At 45.4% G+C, this 17,210-nt stretch overlaps 1 protein-coding gene across 2 annotated transcripts in view; it reads left to right on the forward strand.

Moving 5' to 3' along the window:
• Positions 1-2,827: 2,827 nt before the first annotated feature.
• PSAP (prosaposin) overlaps positions 2,828-17,210 on the forward strand; it is a 42,592-nt gene continuing 28,209 nt past the window's right edge. Inside the window, exon 1 of one of the 2 annotated variants that reach the window (XM_049855808.1) lies at positions 2,828-2,941. In XM_049855808.1, the coding sequence (XP_049711765.1) occupies positions 2,902-2,941 (40 nt within the window). In that variant the 5' untranslated portion in view covers positions 2,828-2,901. The remainder of the gene's footprint in view (positions 2,942-17,210) is intronic. The other variant, XM_049855807.1, reaches the window with a different exon arrangement.

A 17,210-nucleotide genomic window follows, 5' to 3' on the forward strand; every position in this document is an offset into this window, starting at 1 on the left:
ATGTGCTAGCAGGAGGAGGTCTAAAGAGATCCTGTAGATGAAAAGTAGAGCCTCCTGTGGAACTGAGACCCAGAACTGGAAAGCTGTCCCCAACCCTGCCAGGGTTTCCAGGGTGGATCCTAGTCCTGAGGAAAAGTATCTTTTCAGTCCCCTGAAGAATGGAGCCCACAGGAGGGTGAGATGGAGGGAATTTTTTTCCTCTTTAAAATCTTCCTTAAAATTAAAAAAAAATTTTTTCTTAAAAAATTATAAAGTGGCGTGGACATTTTGATGAGTAAAATAATACAGAGAGGAGTTAACCTGAAGTCACTAGACTCTCCCCATCTGCAACTCCCTGTTCCTCTCCGCAGTGAAAATCCCACCACTTCTGAGAGAGGCCTGGCGGGGAGGCCCTGCTCTCCCAGGGCGTCCATTCCCTTTTGTGTGGTGCTACCCCACACAAGGACCTTGAAGCCCCCTCACTCACTCTGCAGTCCCCTGTGGGAAGTCAGTGGCAGGGTTAGAACTAGAAGTGGGGCATTGGGTCCTTGTCCTGGCCATAGATCATGGAACCTGTTTCCCTCTCAGGGGAACCCAGGCAGCTCTTAGGGTTGGGTCTTTACGATGACCCCTCCTGAACACTGGTGAGTGCTGCTTAGGCCCCATGCTTCAAAGCTGTGTTGAGTACTATTGTTTGTCCAGCCTGCTCCCTAGTCATTCCATCGCGTTCAGCATTTGGGATCTTTCCAGTTTCCACTGTTATAAATGGCCCTCTGTGAACACTTGGGATAAAATACTTCTTAGCTTCTGGGTTATTTCTCTGGTGGGTATATAACCAGGAGTGATATTATAGGGTCAAAGGGTAAGAATAGCTTCATAACTCTTGTTGCCTAGATGGCTAAGAAGGTATTTTAAGAGGATTTAAGCATCCACTGACTTGGCAAAAAATTATAATAATCCACTTACTGCTTTTATATTTTTTATTAAAATTCTGCCCTTTTAAGATTCAGAAGGAGTAAGATGAACTAACATATTACTGTTGCATTACAGGAGAGGAAATTAAGGCATCAAAAGTTCACCTTATAAACATGACACATTCCTCTTGTTATGAAAGAGTATTTTAAAAGAGTTAGTTCAAGTTCTGAAAGGGGGGCATTATAAAAGAGTTCAAGTTCAAGGTTTCTCATTAACTAGCTTTGAGATTTCAGTAACTCCGGTATACTTGGTTTTCTGGGTATGATCTGAAGGTCTCTAAGCTTCTTTTTGCCTTGGAGACTTGTTACCTTTGTGTATGACACCGGGGGTTTTCGCTCCCACCCTTGGCAAGGAGCTGGGGGAGGAAGGTTTATCTCAGAACCCTCCCTGTTTAACTGGCTGTTGGGCTGGTCTGCCCCATGCTTGTGCCTTGGGAAGCCTGCGGGTGGAGCAGGTGCACTGTCTCCATCTGGCCTGGGGAGGAGGGGGCAACATGTGAGGATCTGGATTAGACCAAATCTTGTCCCTTTCCCAACCCACACTGATTCAGGGGCTTCCCCACTGTGGTGTACACTTCCCCATCCAGTTCCCCAGGGGGAAGTAAGAGCCATAGTGTGGGGGTGGTGACAGGGATGGAGAACCAAAAGCTATCTGTCCTCTCTTCTGCGGGTTGTTTCTAAGAGAGAGGATTGCAGATAGTAGGCAGTTGAGGGAGCCCTGGTTTGCCCCTCCTGGGTCGGGGGATCTGGTTTCAGGTCAGGTTCTTTCCCAATCTACTGTGTGACCTTGAACAAAAGCCCTCCCCTCTTCAGGCCTCAGTCTCCCCATTGATGCCATGATGGAATGGGACTAGACGATGTCTCAGGGCCTGCTCTAACGGGCTGATTCTCTTCCCTTGGGGTTGGGAGGTACTTGTCCCTGAAGTGGGTGGGGGGAACTCATCCTTCTTTTCCCTACCAAGCCTGGACAGGCACAAAGCATACCCTGATCCCAGTATCAGCTTGAGCTGGGCAGGGTGGGGCCGCTTCCTTCTCCCTTAGGATCCCAGGCAGATTTTGATCCCAGCTTCTCAAATTCAGGCTTTGATTTCGGCCTCCCTTCTGCAATGGCTGAGTCACGTTCTATTCTCTCCCATCTTACTCCTCAGTGCCTTTCCTTCACTCTCTCCAACTCCACGGAATGGTTGGAGAAACCACAATGGAACCTTGGGAGAGATTGTATGTAATATTGAAAAACCCCGTTTATGGGTCATAGAGAGAGGTGATTTCGTATAAACAAAAAAGCAAAGCCACTGCCATTGAATCGATTCCGACTCATAGCGACCCTATAGGACAGAGTAGAACTGCCCCATAGAGTTTCCAAGGAGCGCCTGGTGGATTTGAACTGCCGTAGCCAGTACACCGCCCGGGTGATTACCTATATGAAATGTTAAAGGGGAAAAGCAGGGCACATAATGCAGCTACACGCTGACCTCAGGCAGGTCAGTACCATAAATATGATTTAGGAGACAGTGCTGGTCAAGTGGTGAGCTTGAATCCTTACTGTGAGACCTTAGATAAGTCGTTAACAGTGATCGGTATTGATTCTCACCTGTAAAATGATATTAATAACAGAAAATGGCACAGCATAGAAAAAACGTGAGGCTTAAAAGATATTTTACATACATAATCCCTAACATTTATTAACAACATTTCCTACAACCTCTCTCGCCCCCTCCTCTACCTGTTCTCCCCAGACCCTCGCCCCCCGCCCCCCACGACCCTTGGCGCACGCATCCCTTCGCGCAGGCGCACTGAGCGGAGCTGAGTCAGGGCGCCGGAGTCCGGGCAGGCCCGGCCGGGGCGGGGTTTGCGCTTGCGCAGTGAGCGGCTCCGGGGCGGGGCGGGTTTATATCGGCGGAGGATCACCTGACGTTCTGCATTGCAGACTGCGGCTTCAGACAGCGCTATGTACGCGCTCTTGGTCCTGGCCAGCCTCCTGGGCGTGGGTAAGCCCTGGGACCCCCAGCTTGGGGAACGGGGAAAGGGGAAAGGGTACCCCGTCCCGGAGCGGACCGTGCCGGGTCTCGCCCTTCAGGCCGGCCGCCTTTACCGGGTTAGCGGAGACGCGCAGTGCGCAGGCGCGTGTGCCAGGCCGGTGCCCGCTGGGGCGGCCGAGGGGGCTGCGGAGATGGCTGGAAGTCCGGCTGCGGGAGCCTACCCGCGGCCCCTCCTGAGCTGGGGCGGGGGCGAGTGGGCGAGGCGAGCAGGGCCGGGGAGGTGGCGTCTCTCAGGAGCTAGGGTGGTGCCAGCGCTGCTGGGGCCGCCGGGACCTTGTTCAGGCTGCCCTTGCGCCTCTTAGGGTGGGTCACGGAGGGTGACCCGTCCGGCAGTTTTGTTGTGCCTCCCGGATGCACGTGACCAAGATGGAGTGGAACCTGGGCTTCCTCACTCAGCATATTTCTTCAGCTCTGTCTTGCAGGACGGGACATGGGCTTTTGGCTTGTTGCCCCGGTCTTTAAAGGTATTGAAGTTGCAGGAAGCACGTTAGTATATCATCTCTTACGTGTTTACTCTTGATCCTACATCTCGAAGGTGGTATGGGGTTTTATGGTCTGATTATTTTGTAATGGAGTCCCCATTTCATCTCCTTTAAAATGTCTTGAACAGCCATTGGCTCATTTCCACAGTGGCCTTTGTTTGCAGGAAAACATAAGTACCTGAGAACTTGACGTGCCTAGGGAGTATTCTTATACCTGTTATTGTCCTGAAATCGAACTGATGGTTGTGAAAACCATTGCAGGTTAAGAGGGCAACCTTTGGGAACCCGCTGCAGTGCCTACCTCTGACCTCCTTTTGACTAATTCTTCAGTGTCATCGTGACCCTTCTTTCTTTTGTCTGACCCTTGCCCTCCTCGCATCTTCCTCCTTTAAATAATCAAGGTAAGGTGAAAGGAAGGAGGCTGAGTAATTACAGCAATTCCGTGGTTTGATAGTCGTGGAGCCAGGTTTTTAATTTCTATATGGAGAGGACCCCAAGTGTGGGTGTTTTCATATAATAGTTTCTGGGTCTTTGATCTGTACCCCACGGAGGAGAAGTAAAACCTGATCCTCTCTAGCTTCTGGAACCTGAATTGCTCAGGACCGGATTTCCTAGTTAACAGTATGTAGCTTAGGGACTAACCTCTTCTTCTTCTAATTTTTTTTTTTTAAAGCAAAAAGAAAGTTTTATTTGGCATATATTCAAAAAGGCAAAAGTAGGAAGCGGACAAGCATGTGCCACAGCTAACGTCTGCCTGAATCCAAGGAAATATTACAGCACAGTCAAAAGTGGGAAAACAAGCATGCTGCCATAAGCATGTCTGCCCCAGGCCAAGGAATGTCAAGAGTCATCAGTATATATTAGCATTACAAATGGACAAAATCATCAAAAGCTTTGCCTTTTCACAGATTGGCCACATCTCACTGATCCTACCTTTTGAATTGTCTTTCTTAACAATCACTGTTAATGGGTTTCAGTAAGGACAGTCTGGAGGGTCTTCACTGGTCCAACAAATTTACTGTTCACTAAATGCTAATAGAAGAAGATAAGAGTGGAAAGTCATCAGTGTTCTGATTGGATTACATGAAAGGTTCCCTGAAAGATGTAGGGCCCTGTTAATGTGTTCTTGTGAGCCCTCGAGAGCCCAGCTCCAGCTAGGTCACATAGGTGCTAACTTCTAACTATCATGCAGTCGCCCAAATTTTAATAAACAGTAACAGAAGGTGGATGACAGTTGATGGAAAACAAAAAAAATAAGGTATTATGCAACTGAGTGGATTGAAGAAATGTTTTCTCCTGTTAGCTTTTAGTAACTCCCAAGAATGTCTTGACTTTCTCAAACTGAGGGGTCCAGACTTTTTTATACTTGTAGATTATGAAAGGTGCTGTGCTTGGAGAGGAAGATGACTTTAGGTTTTGTAGTACTGAAGGAAACAGATTTTTGGCTGCAGTTGCTCCTGCTTCTTATTCCACAGTCTGTATGGTAAATGAATGTGTCTCTGAATTTTCTATACTGATTCAGAACAGTTTTTTTTTAAACAGTGTCAAACAATTGTTCATGTTGGTAGTGAGTCACTCCTCACAAGACAGTTCTGAATCACTCAAAGAAGGACTAAGTGTTTTTTGTTTTTTTGAAATGTGCAGCTCACCTCTGGTATATACAGGAGCAGTGCTAACTAACCAGAGTGTTTAGTTAACCAGGAGACCTCTTGACTAGACACCTGAGTAAATGGGAGTCCATTGCAATGGCCTCGGTCTGACCTTCTCATCGGGCCTTTAGGGTTACTGCACAGGTATGCTGATTACAGTGTATGAATGCTCACTTGCCTTGACAGCTTTGGCCACATTGTGGCTCTTTGGAAGCATTAGTCGTAAAGTTCCTAGTAACGTCCATGCTGTGTCTGTTGCTAACGAAGATGCTAATAACATCGATGTCCGAGTTTGCTCCTGGGAGGCTCTAGAACCTGCCAGCTTAACTTGGCCCTCCTCTGGTACCAGGAGCGTCATCCTGAATCTGCTTTACCGTTTCATGTTGTAGGGGTGTCCTGGTGGTAGATAGACCTTCTTTTGAGTTACAGGTAGTCTCCGACTTATGACAGGGTTCCGTTCTGATGACTCTGTGGTAGGTCGGTTCTGAGTAAGTCGAACCTCTTTTTTTTTTATTGTTATTGCCTTTTTTACCAGTATCTTTATAAGTCATAACATTTAACGTCTGAGAATGATAAATAACATCAGCAAATTACAAGCTGCAACATTGTATGTAGAACATATTACTAACAATTAAGATGTGGGGGGAAAAAAAGACTATCGTAAATGCTGTTTGTGTAACTCGAATACATTGTAAGTTGTGGACTACATGTATTTTTCTACCCATCCAGTCATCCTCTCCCTTTTCTCTACCTGAAAAAGACAGTGAAGTCATGACATAATGAGAACTGGAGAGCAGCTAATTCTGCCTCTTTAAAGGATGAAGACGCTGAGGCCTTCCAAGGTGACTTTCCGGAATCATAGGCTATTTAGTGGGGAAGCCAGGCTCCTGACAGTGGTCGCTCTTCCCACACTCTTCCATAAAGACACACCTCTTAATTAAAAAAAGTAAACTTAGTGAGCAATAATTTACATACAGAAAACCATGCATATTTTAAGCATCCAACTTAATGAATTATCACAGAGTGATACCTATGTCACTAGCCCCCAAGGTCACCAGCACCCAGACGCCCCCTTATCCCTCCCCATTGACTACCTTGTCTCATTTGCCCCAGAGGAAAGCACTTTGTTAACTTCTAACACCATAGATTAGTTCTGCTGGTTTTGAACTCTGTATAAATGGAATCAGACACCCAATTCATGGGCGGTTCCTCAGGTAGAAAAGGTGAGTCCAGTGTTAATGAATTATTATGTGAAAAAGCACGTGGTGTAGCTTAGTGTCCCTTATTGCTGTTATTTGTGGAGAGGTTAACCAACAGAGTGGTGTTTGCCCAGCCCTGAGCCAGGTAGGTTCTCTAGGGAGAGCCAGAAGGTATTATGTACAAATATGTAATTGATAGTTTTTTTTTTTTTTTAATGGGAAACATGTATTTTTATGGCCTAGCCTGTTTAATAACAAGTCTCTCACCAGCCAGGAATTTTGGTTAAATCCAGTTTAGCAAACCAATTTTGTTCTGTGAAAATGAGTGTAATTCATGAAGGGTTTATTTGTATCAGCCAGTCAGTAATTTGGCAAGCGCTTTAATTGCACTTGACAATTGGTATTGAATAGCTGCGTGGGTGTTGGGTTGAGAGGTGTGGACATTTCTGTATTGGGGGAAGGAAGGAGAACGTGCACCTCCTTTTTCTTGGAGTGTGAAACTGGAACACCCAGGCAGCTGCTGGGCCTTGAAGGAACCTGAAAGAGGAAGGTTGTCCTTTACTGGGGAAAGCACCTAGTGAGTGAGGTTTGGGATGCTCTCAAGGCCGAGGCCAAAGTGCATGGCAGCTTTTTGAAGCAGGCTTCTAGCATGGGCTCTCTAGGCTCTAAACCTTGCTGTCTGGCTCCTATTTGGTTCTGCTGCCAAGAAGGAGGGTCTAGACTTTAAATTATCAGTACAGAATATTAATTACATTGCCCCCCCCTTTTTTTAAACAATAACAATATAGTGGTTAGGGTGAAGAACTTGGCTGTTGAAAAAGTACTAATTGCTTTTTTATTCCTTGAAGTTCCAAAGAATAATCTGAATGATGGCCTTGGGTAATTATGACCTGAGCACTGAAAAAAAAAAGTCCAAACTCCATGTTTTCTTGTGGAATCTGTAATTGTTTATGCGGGAGCAGAGATGATACTTGGGAATAGAAGCTTAACTTTATCTCATTTCTGACACTAGCTGTATGGCCTTGGGCAAGTTGCTTAAACTCCTGTGTCTCTGTTTCCTCATCCGTAAAATGAGATTAATAATCGTTCCTATTTCATTGGGTTGCTGTGAGGCTTTAATAAAGAAGTTAATATGTGAAAGGGCTTGGGTAGTAAGCACCCTGAAGTGTTTTGCTGCTATACCACTAACAAAATTGTCGTGTTCGTTAGTATTCTTGACCAGCTAGCACAGTGACCCTTCTCTGCCCTTGATTTTGTGATTTCCCCTGGTCAGTTTTCATCTCAAAGAACATTGTAGGTTTAATGAACAAATTAAATAGACTTACTATAAATATATATGCTGGACATAATTGTTGGGTCAGGAATACAAGCTGGGTTAGGTAGACGACAGTTTGGAGGGAGTCGTGGATTCATACTCCTGGGAGCAAAACTAGGTTTAGGTACTAGGTCAATCCTGTTAGCAGAGCAGCCCAGCACATTGGGGCTGGTTTCTGGTAACCTGAATACTCTATTACCAAGGTGTCACTAACCATGGGACCTGGCCTGAGCCTGTCTAAGCCCGGCAGTTTGGTTTCCCCATCTCCAAACCAAGATGAACTTATTTATAGCATAGACAATAGCTGCACGCAGTAAACATTTCAATCAGCATAATCGCGTTTAGAGCAAAAAAGTATGTCTTCCTCCTCTTCCTGTCCTCCAGGCTTTCCCCAACCTGTCACCAGTCTCTCTAGAACTCTCCAGCAACTTCTACAGGCAGTGTGTGTGAGTTCCCTGTTCCCTTTTTAACACAGATGGTAGGATATTATACTGACTGGTCTGCTCCTGGCTCCTTTTAGACATCCAGAAAGGTGGAAGAGTAATTATAACGAACCACCATATATACAGCACCCAGATTAAGCTATAGAGTCAAACAGCCTACCTTCCTTCATAGATAACCACCTCTCTGGACTTGTTGCTCATCATTGCCTTGTGAGGTCTTTATAAAATATGTAGTATTGTTTTGCATATTTTAAACATTTTACAGATATTGTATGTATTCTTGGGTTAGTTTGTTTTTGCTAGTGAGGTTCAGCCATGTTGATTAATACGCACCTCTGTTTCATTTGTTTGCACCACAATATTTGTTGTGTGCCTTGATTCCGACTCATAGTGACCCTGTAGGACAGGTAGAGCTGCTCCATAGGGTTCCCTAGGCAGATCACCAGGCCTTTTCTACCGCAGAACTGGTGGGTTCCAACTGCTGACCTTTCAGTTAGCAGCTGAGTTCTTTACCACCACCAGGGTTCCTTTACTACAGTATAGTATTTCATATGTATCATACCTACTCACCATTCTCTTGCTAGACATTTGGATTATTTCCAGTTTTTTTGTTTTTGTTTTCCTGTCACAAACTGTTGCTATAAACTACCTTGTATTCGTCTCCCTGTGTATATGGACAAAAATTTCTCTAGAGGATGTACCTAGGAACAGAAGGGCTGAGCTGTGGCATATAAGTATTTTCAACCTAACTGGAAATCGCTGAACTGCTCTCCAAAGTGACTTTGGCATTTTGTATCCCTCAGTATATACAGCTTCTGGCTGCTGTACAGGCTCATTAACGTGGATGCTGTGAAACCTTTAAGTTTTGCCAGTTTGATGGGAGTAAAGCAGGGATTTTCATCTACATTTCTCTTATTTTCTTATTTCTTGGAGATCATTCTATGCTAGTACAAATAGATCTACCTTATTGTTTTTAACTTTTTAAAATAATTTTAGATTTACAGAAACATTAAAAGTAGTACAGAGTTCTTGTATACCTTTTACCCAGCTTCCTCTACCGGGAACATCTTAAATAAACACTGTGCATTTGTCTAAACTAAGAGTGTTAACACGCGTGTAGTACTTTTTAATTAAAATGCAAACTTTATTTGAGTTTTACCAGTTTTCCTGTTCCAGGATCCAATCCTGGCCGCCTACCACATTGCGTTTAGTCCTCATGTCCCTTAAGTTTCTCCCTTCTCCCAGCTAGTTAAAAAAATAGCTGCAGAGTATTGCATTGTCCAGATGTATCTATCAATTTTGGTTAACTCCTATTGATGGACATCTATGCCTCAGAAAAAGTGAGATGAATTTTAGTGACATTTCTGAATTTTAAAATTGAATTCTAGCCATGTTTAGATAAATAACTGCTTTTAAAAAGAAATTATTTGCATTAGAGGAAACTTTCTGGAGAAGATTGAAGGAATACTCTAGAAAGTTCTTTTGGCCTGTTATAGATTAAATTGTGTTCTCCAAAAATATGTGTTGGAATCCTAACCCCTGGACCTGTGGATGTAATCCTGTTTGGAAATAGGTTTGGTTTGTTACGTTAAATGAGATCATATCAGTGTAGGGGGTGTCCTAAACCTGATCACTTCTGAATTATAAAAAGAGCAGATTGGACATAAATGTCTACAGAGATGAATCTGCAAAACCAGGAACTCCAAGGATGGCCAGCTACACTGGGAGTCACCATGAGTTGGAACCCACACCATGGCAACTAACGTCAACAGAAGCTGAAATCCACAAAGAGAAGGATCTCTCCCTAGAACCATACCCTGAGTTCAGTCTTCCAGCCTACTGAACTGTGAAAAAATAAATGTCTTTAAAGCCACCCAGCACTCGTGGTATTTGTCTTATAGCAGTGACTTCACTTACCACAGTGAGAACAGCCCTTTCGCAGCTGTGATGGCTCACTGCCCTGCACCTGTAGGTCTCTTCTCCAGGCATTGGTACCAGAGGGCCATGTGGTGCCCTACCACACTAGAGTGAAACCCGAACGTTTATTTTGCAAGATTGCTCACTGTCTGGCCCCGGCTGCTGTCACAGCTCTTCTCTCTTCCCTCAGGACTGCTGTCCCACCACCTGGTCCTTTGTTGCTCAGAGCCTTTGTGCACTCAGTAGTCTTTCTGGACCCTCTTCCTCACCAGGAAATTAATCCACATCTATGTGGCTCGCACCATCTGTTCATTCAGGGCTCTGCTCAGATGGTGCTGTTCAGAACTCCCTGACTGCTCCACCTTGCCCAGGTCTTGCTTCTCCTTTGAACTTGGCTTTGCTTTTCTTCGTAACACTCGCTACTACCTGGCGTCCTACATAACAGCCAAACCCGTTGCCATCGAGTCGATTCCGACTCATAACGACCCGCTAGGGTTTCCAAGGCTGTAAGCCTCTGCAGAAGCAGACTGCCGGATCTTTCTCCCACGGAGCTGTTGTTGGTTTCAAATCGTCGACCTTTCACTTAGCAGTCAATCACTTCACCCACTGCGCCACCAGGGCTCCTTGAGGTGTAGCAATGTAGGCTTCAACTCAGGGAAGTGTTGATAAGTTGGTGTGCATGAAACTTAAATGTTAATAGGGCCAAGTCTTTATCATGATTAAGGAAAACTTTATTTATTGAAATTAATTTTGAGAAATTGGTTTTAGGAGTTGACAAGTCAGGAGTGACTTTGGGTGCATGTGAAGTGCTTACCGCTTACCTTTGTGATAGTTTGTGCCCAGGTTAGAGGATGCTGCAAACCAGGTAGAGAAGATTTTATGTAGATGGGAGGGAAGGGAGACTTAGATGCCCCTCGTGGCTCTGATTTGAAGTAATTATGAAACGGGAACCAGCTACAGTTTGAGGAAGTTTTTCTCCACTTTTGGTTCCAAAAGTTGAGTGTTCCTAAATGTTTAGGCCAGTGGTGCTCAAGCTTTTTGGTTTCAGGACCCGTATACACTCTTACAGGTTATTGAGGATCCCAAAGAGCTATTGTTCGTCTGGGTTGTATCTTGCGATACTTAAACCCAGAAAAACCCAGTGCCATCGAGTCGATTTCGACTCATAGTGACCTTATGGGGCAGAGTAGAACTGCCTGAAAGGGTTTCCTAGACTCTTGCAGAGCCGCTGGGTGGGTTTGAACTGCTGACCTTTCAGTTAGTAGCCAAGCACTTACCTGTTGCACCAGCAGGGCTAGGATCATCCAAATGCTGTCTCTGACCCCTGCCTGTTCTGTTCACCTGACCAGGGTTCACTTTTTCACGGTCAGGTGCTGTGGCATAATCGCAGACATTTTAAGTTCATCTCTGATCATCACCCGGTAACGTTGAGGCTTTGGAAGAAGACCTTTGTTAGCAGAGTTTTCGTTGGACTGGAGTGCTCTCGAATGAATGAGTTAAGAATTTCACTTCCCTAAATTAATTAAGCTCAGTTGCACCCCTCTTACACAGTCTTAAGAGATTGCATCCTTGTCCCCTAATCTCTCAGCCTTCGTTGAGAAGGTAAGGCAAACCTAAGGACCTTTTGCCTTCTCTGTGTAGATAGGTTTCTTGCCCTTGAATGATTTGGCTTGTGAAGAAAATGAAAAACCGAGACAGTAGTGGGGAAGAAGCAGGGAAGAAAGAACCTTTGTCTTAAGTAAGTGTATTGGGGCCAGAGGTGATGGGATGTCAGCCTGGAGAGCTTCAGAGCTTCATTGCCACTGAGTTCTTTCGCCATCAGAGGAATATTTGGACTGACTTGTTTCCTCCAGGTGGAGGCGGTTTTGAGTGGTTAGATGGGCGGGGCTTTCTGCTGTGCAGAGTGTTTTCCGGAGGCAGGATTCTGTAGAGACGAGTGCCCTCTGCCATAGGATATGTTACTTGTGATGCCATCTAGCTGATGGAGTAGTTGTGTGGAGCGTTGTGTATTACCTCCTGCTCTTGAGGGATCTAAGTGCATGAATTCCTCTGAGAAACGCCTGAATGCGGGAGACCTGAGGTAGATGCTGCCCCTCCCGGGGTTAACCTCTCTTGGTTTCCTAGCAACCTGCCCGTTGCCATGGCGATGCGTTACCCAGGCAGTAGATGCACTGCCTTGTGGAATGTCTGCTCTGATTGTCCGCCCTGGGAGGCTGCATGCATTTTGCTGTCTTTTTTTTTTTCTTCATTTGTAACTAGGCTTGAAGGGTATTTAGCATGTTACCTAAAATATTTAAAAGGAAACACGTGTTGTGTGGTTAAAATAATAAGACTGTTGTAACAAATAGAGCATAAAGTATACGTTCTAGGAAAGAGTATCCCCTTCCGAGATTATGTTTTTGAAAATCTTTAGTAATTACCTTGTACATGGGCTTTTAGATATCCTCAATGGAGGTAAGCCTTAGTGAAGGTGCAAAGTCATTTGGAGACTACCGTCTGTTGAATGAAGTAGTTGATTAAGCTAGTGTATTAGCTAGGCTTAGGTTCGGCTGCAAACAGCAGAGATCTAGAATAACAGCAGCTTAAGTAAAACAGAAATGTTTCTGCTCATCACGGGAAAATCAGGAGCCAGCAGTCTTCTCTGAAGAACTCAGGGACCCAGGCTCTTCCAACTCTATGTTTGCATCGTTTGACGTCTGACCCTTTTCTTCATGGTCCAAGGTGGCTGCTAAAGTTCAAGCCATCACACCTGTCTTTAATGGAAGATGCGATGACCTCTACTTATATCCCATTGGCCAGAACTTGGTTTCGTTGTTAGACCCTACTGCAGGGGAGACTAGAAAATGTAGTCTTTAATTTTGGCAGCCACGTGCTTAGCTGAAAATCTGTAGTTGTATTCTTACGGGAGAAGGAGAGAATTGGATATAGGGGAGCAATTTATGATGTCTGCTGTATTGGGTGATGATTGTTCTCCAGACAGGTTGTTGGGTTTAATTATTTTTCTGATCGCCAAGGTAACAGGAAAAAAAACAGTGGTGTAATATAAAAATTAAAATGTGAACACCTTCTTCAAGTCGACCATTAGCAATTAGTTGTACATTTAACCAAGCGCTTCCTAGGGACCAGTCACTTCTAAGTGCTTTCTCATTTATTCCTCATAGAACTCCTGATGAAGGGGCACTACGACTTTCCATAACTTGCAAGTAATTGTGGCCTAAGTAAGTTGTCCAGATTGTGGGGCTAGTAAGTGGCAGAGCAGGGTTTTTAATCCAGCTCTGTCTGCCAACTCAGGGTAGTAATCCCGTTCCTCTATTACCACCTTGCCTTTCCAGAAAAGGAGAGGTTTTGAAGCAATGACGTTCTGGGGAGGCCCTTCAGAAAGGTGGATTTCAAAAACATTTTGAACACTGACCACTTCATTGGGATTTGCATTCTTGCAGTAGAATCAACCTGTAGCACCAGTTACATGAAATGCTGAGGGCGTTTCCCTGTGACGGTAGTGCCCTCTGGGACATGTCTCATCCTTGCTTCTGTAGAACTAACTTGCTTAGCACCTGGAGACAGTATAAACTCCCTGGGTCCATTACATTGGTCTATGTTTCACTCTCCACTTGCTACTCCAGGGTTTCTAATTCAGTCACTGGAAATTTGAGGTTGGTGTAATGCTGCTCTCCAGGTCTTTGGGCTGCCAGTTAATTACCTGATTAAATGTAGAGTCAGTAAAATGCAGCTGTTGGGGAGCGCCTGGGCAAGAGAGTGGCTCAGAGGAAGAGCCTGCTGCTGTTGCCACTGAGGTAACAGTGGCGTTTACTGAGCTTTTACAGTGTGTCATTACTTTGGTAACTGTGCTGTTTGCGTTTTACACATATCTAATTTTTATAAACCCTTTGGAGTAGGTACTAGTGATAGGCCCATTTTGCAGATTCGAAGACCAGTGTCTGTAGGACACATGATTAGAAGTGGTGGAGCCAGGATCTGAACCCTGGATGTCTGATTTCAAAGCCAGTTTGGTAGGGGAGTTGAGATACGTGAATAAATTAGAGACCAGAGCGAGAATGGCAAGGGCATAGTGGCCGAGCACCCTGGCGCTTCAGAGGGTTTATACGTACTTATTCTTCTTGATTCTCACAGCAATCTAGTGACATGGGTGGCTTGCTTCACCGTCATCTTACAGATGAAAAAACAAGCTCGGAGGGACAGTGATTTGCCTGAGGTCATTTGGTCATGAAGTCGCAGAGCAGTCTTGGAGTCCACTCATTTTTTCCCCCCTCCGCTGGATCACGTTTGAAACCCGTTTAAAAAATCAAACCGTTTGCCGTGGAGCCAGTTCTGACTCCATGGTGACCCCAAGCGTTACAGAGTAGAATTGCCTCAGGGTTTTCTTGACTTGGCTGTGATCTTCACAGAAACAGATGGTCAGGTCTTTGTTCCGCGGTGCCTCTGGGTGGGTTCCAACTGCCAACCTTGAGTTAGTAGTCAAGCAGAAACCATTCGTACTACCCAGGGACCCTTTGAAACCCCTTAAAACCAAACCACTGCTGTCGAGTTGATTCCAACTCATAGCGACCCTATAGGACAGAGTAGAATTGTCCCATAGAGTTTCTAAGGAGCACCTGGTGGATTTGAACTGCTGACCTTTTGGTTAACCTCCATAGCACTTACCCACTACACCACCAGAGTTTCCTTGAAACCCCTTAGAGGGCTGGTGAATTACCTTAGAAGTCTCAGTCTAACCTTGAGATTTAGTTCCTTCTTGTTAGTGCACCTAAAACACACCCAGCTCTGGTGAGCTCTCCTTACCTCCTGCTTTTGCCTCACCGGGGTGTTTGGGTCCAGAGTGTAGAGTCGAGAGCCGCCGTAGAGCTCACGGCCGTTGTCGGGTCCAGCTTATGGCAGCCCTCCTCAGTGCAGTAAAATTCCACTACAACCTGTTTTTGGTGTAACGACCTACATGTGGAGTGGTTCAGGAACATGTCTTTCTGTTTTCTTCTGAGGAATGAAAAGGCAACAGAACATCAACCCCTTTCCTAAGAAAATATGATTGACATCTTTGCCATAAAACAAAAAATGGAGGCCTGCCTTTCCTTAATAAAGTGTGTAGCCCAAGGAGCTTGCCCTTCTCTGTAGGGTTTTGGTGGCTCTGAAGTCATGACATCTAGAATTCCAGCTTACCAGTGTCCTCTCTTTACCAGCTTTGCCAGGCCCGTGAACTAAGAAGCATAGTGCTTGATTTTCGCTAAGTGGTATTTCTGTCTTAATGACACATTTAATCAGAAATCTCCAGGGAGTCAGGCAAACATCCAGGGAACTTTCTTAAGAGTTAACGTACTGCTTTAGAGAGAAAACCAAACCTGTTGCCATCGAGTCAGTTCCGACTCCTAGCGCACCTGTAGGATAGAGAATTGTCCCGTAGGGTTTCCAATGAGCAGCTGGTACTTCTGAACTACCGATCTCTTGGTTAGCAGCCTTGTGCGTAATCAGTACTGCACCGGGGCTCTAAGAGAAGGAAATTGGCATTTGGGGACAGAATGGGGAGGATGAAAATTGAGATTAGAGCTTTGCTGGAAACACGTTTTGAGAAATAACTTATAAGAACATGGTTTAGGGCGATTTTTATATATTGGTTATCTGTATCCTGAAAATTACATTTGCCTGTTTATTTAAGACTTGGTAGCCTGCCTTCTAGTCCAGTTTGCGACTTCGGGGATTCCTGTTATGCAGCATTCCTTGTAGGCTGGGCATTTTGTTTCTGCTTGGTTGCTTCTGCCGTTGGAAAGGTCCTCATCTAATGAGGCACTTCATTCCCTTTTAATACCCCCGTGGTGGTTGAACGGAGCACTGGTGGCTCAGTGGTTATAAGAGCCCAGGGTGCGAATCTCCCAGCCACTCCCTGAAAACCCTGTGGGGCAGTTCTCCTCTGTCCTTTGGGTTGCTATGAGTCAGAATTTACTCGACATCAGTGAGTTACGGGTTGGTGGTTAAACCCATGTTCTGCTTCCCTATAGCCTCTACTCAGTGGTCTGAGGCCTGTGGTCTGGAACCACACAGAACAAATACGCTTCCATGTGGTGGGTGGGAGGTGGCCCTTCACCTATTTGTGTGACCCTGTGTACCTCTGAAACATTCTGTTTTCCAGTTGAACATCTCTAGTCCTCTAGGGGACTCTGAAGCGCCCTTACCTTCCTGACCTCTGTGGTGCTCCCAGGATGTCACTGTCTCACTGACGAAGAGTGCCCATCCTGTGGCCTGAGCCCTCTGTCCGCTGACGCGGGCTAAGACCTCTGCAGCTTCTGACAGCCACCTTCGTTGTCCTGCTGTCGGCTCTTGCTGTTGTGCTGTCACTCTCAGCCTAAAAGACTTCACATTTAACCCTGTTAACTTCCTTTTCCTTCCTTCCTTTATTTCTTCCTTCCTTCCATCTATTCATCCACCTCTATCTCATTCTTTTGGAATCTTTCTGTTAGCTTCTCTGAGCCCTTGCTCTCACCATTTCTTGCTTGGGCGTATTTGAATTAGCCTTCCAGTTAGGTTCCCCGTCACCAGCGTTTCCCACCTCATTTTTTAATTTATTTTTGTCGTAGTGAAATATACATAACATAAAATTTACCTTTCTAGCCATTTTTAAGTGTACAATTCCGTGGCGTTGAGTACATCCACAGTGTTGTGTAACCATCGCGATCATCTCCCACCTCCCTTTCAAGTCGTCTGCCACACCGCTACCATAACAACGTGGGCATGAGCTTGCTTGCCCTGTTCCTGTGCAGAAATCCCTAGTGGTTCCTGTAATGTTGCTCACAGGATGAATCCATCGCTTGGGGATGAGTGTGTTGGGTGAGGTCCTTCTCAGTGCCTGAGGTCTAGCTGCCTTTGCAGCCTGGCTTCTGCCACGTGACCCTGTCCTAAAAAGGAGAGCTTTCCCCTTTGCCAGATAGAGCTGCTGTCTTGAGCACATGTGCAGGAATTCCCCCATCCCCTTTCCATGAGCCAGTTTTTTGCGTCTTCATCTTCATCTTTCAGGTGCCAGTTCAGATTTCATCTTGAAAAGGCCAGTCATTCTCTGCCACTCCCTGGTGCGGTTCACCTTGTGTTTCTGTTATCACATCATAGCACATCACCATTACTTAGGCGTCTGCCTCGTACTCTTGGGGATCCAGGCGAGCCCGTGCCTGTTCACCTGGGTCTCCTGTACTTAGGTTCTGTACTTGGCTGGATC

This window comes from Elephas maximus, chromosome 16 (assembly GCF_024166365.1).
Source record: "Elephas maximus indicus isolate mEleMax1 chromosome 16, mEleMax1 primary haplotype, whole genome shotgun sequence".
Taxonomy (NCBI): Eukaryota; Metazoa; Chordata; class Mammalia; order Proboscidea; family Elephantidae; genus Elephas; species Elephas maximus.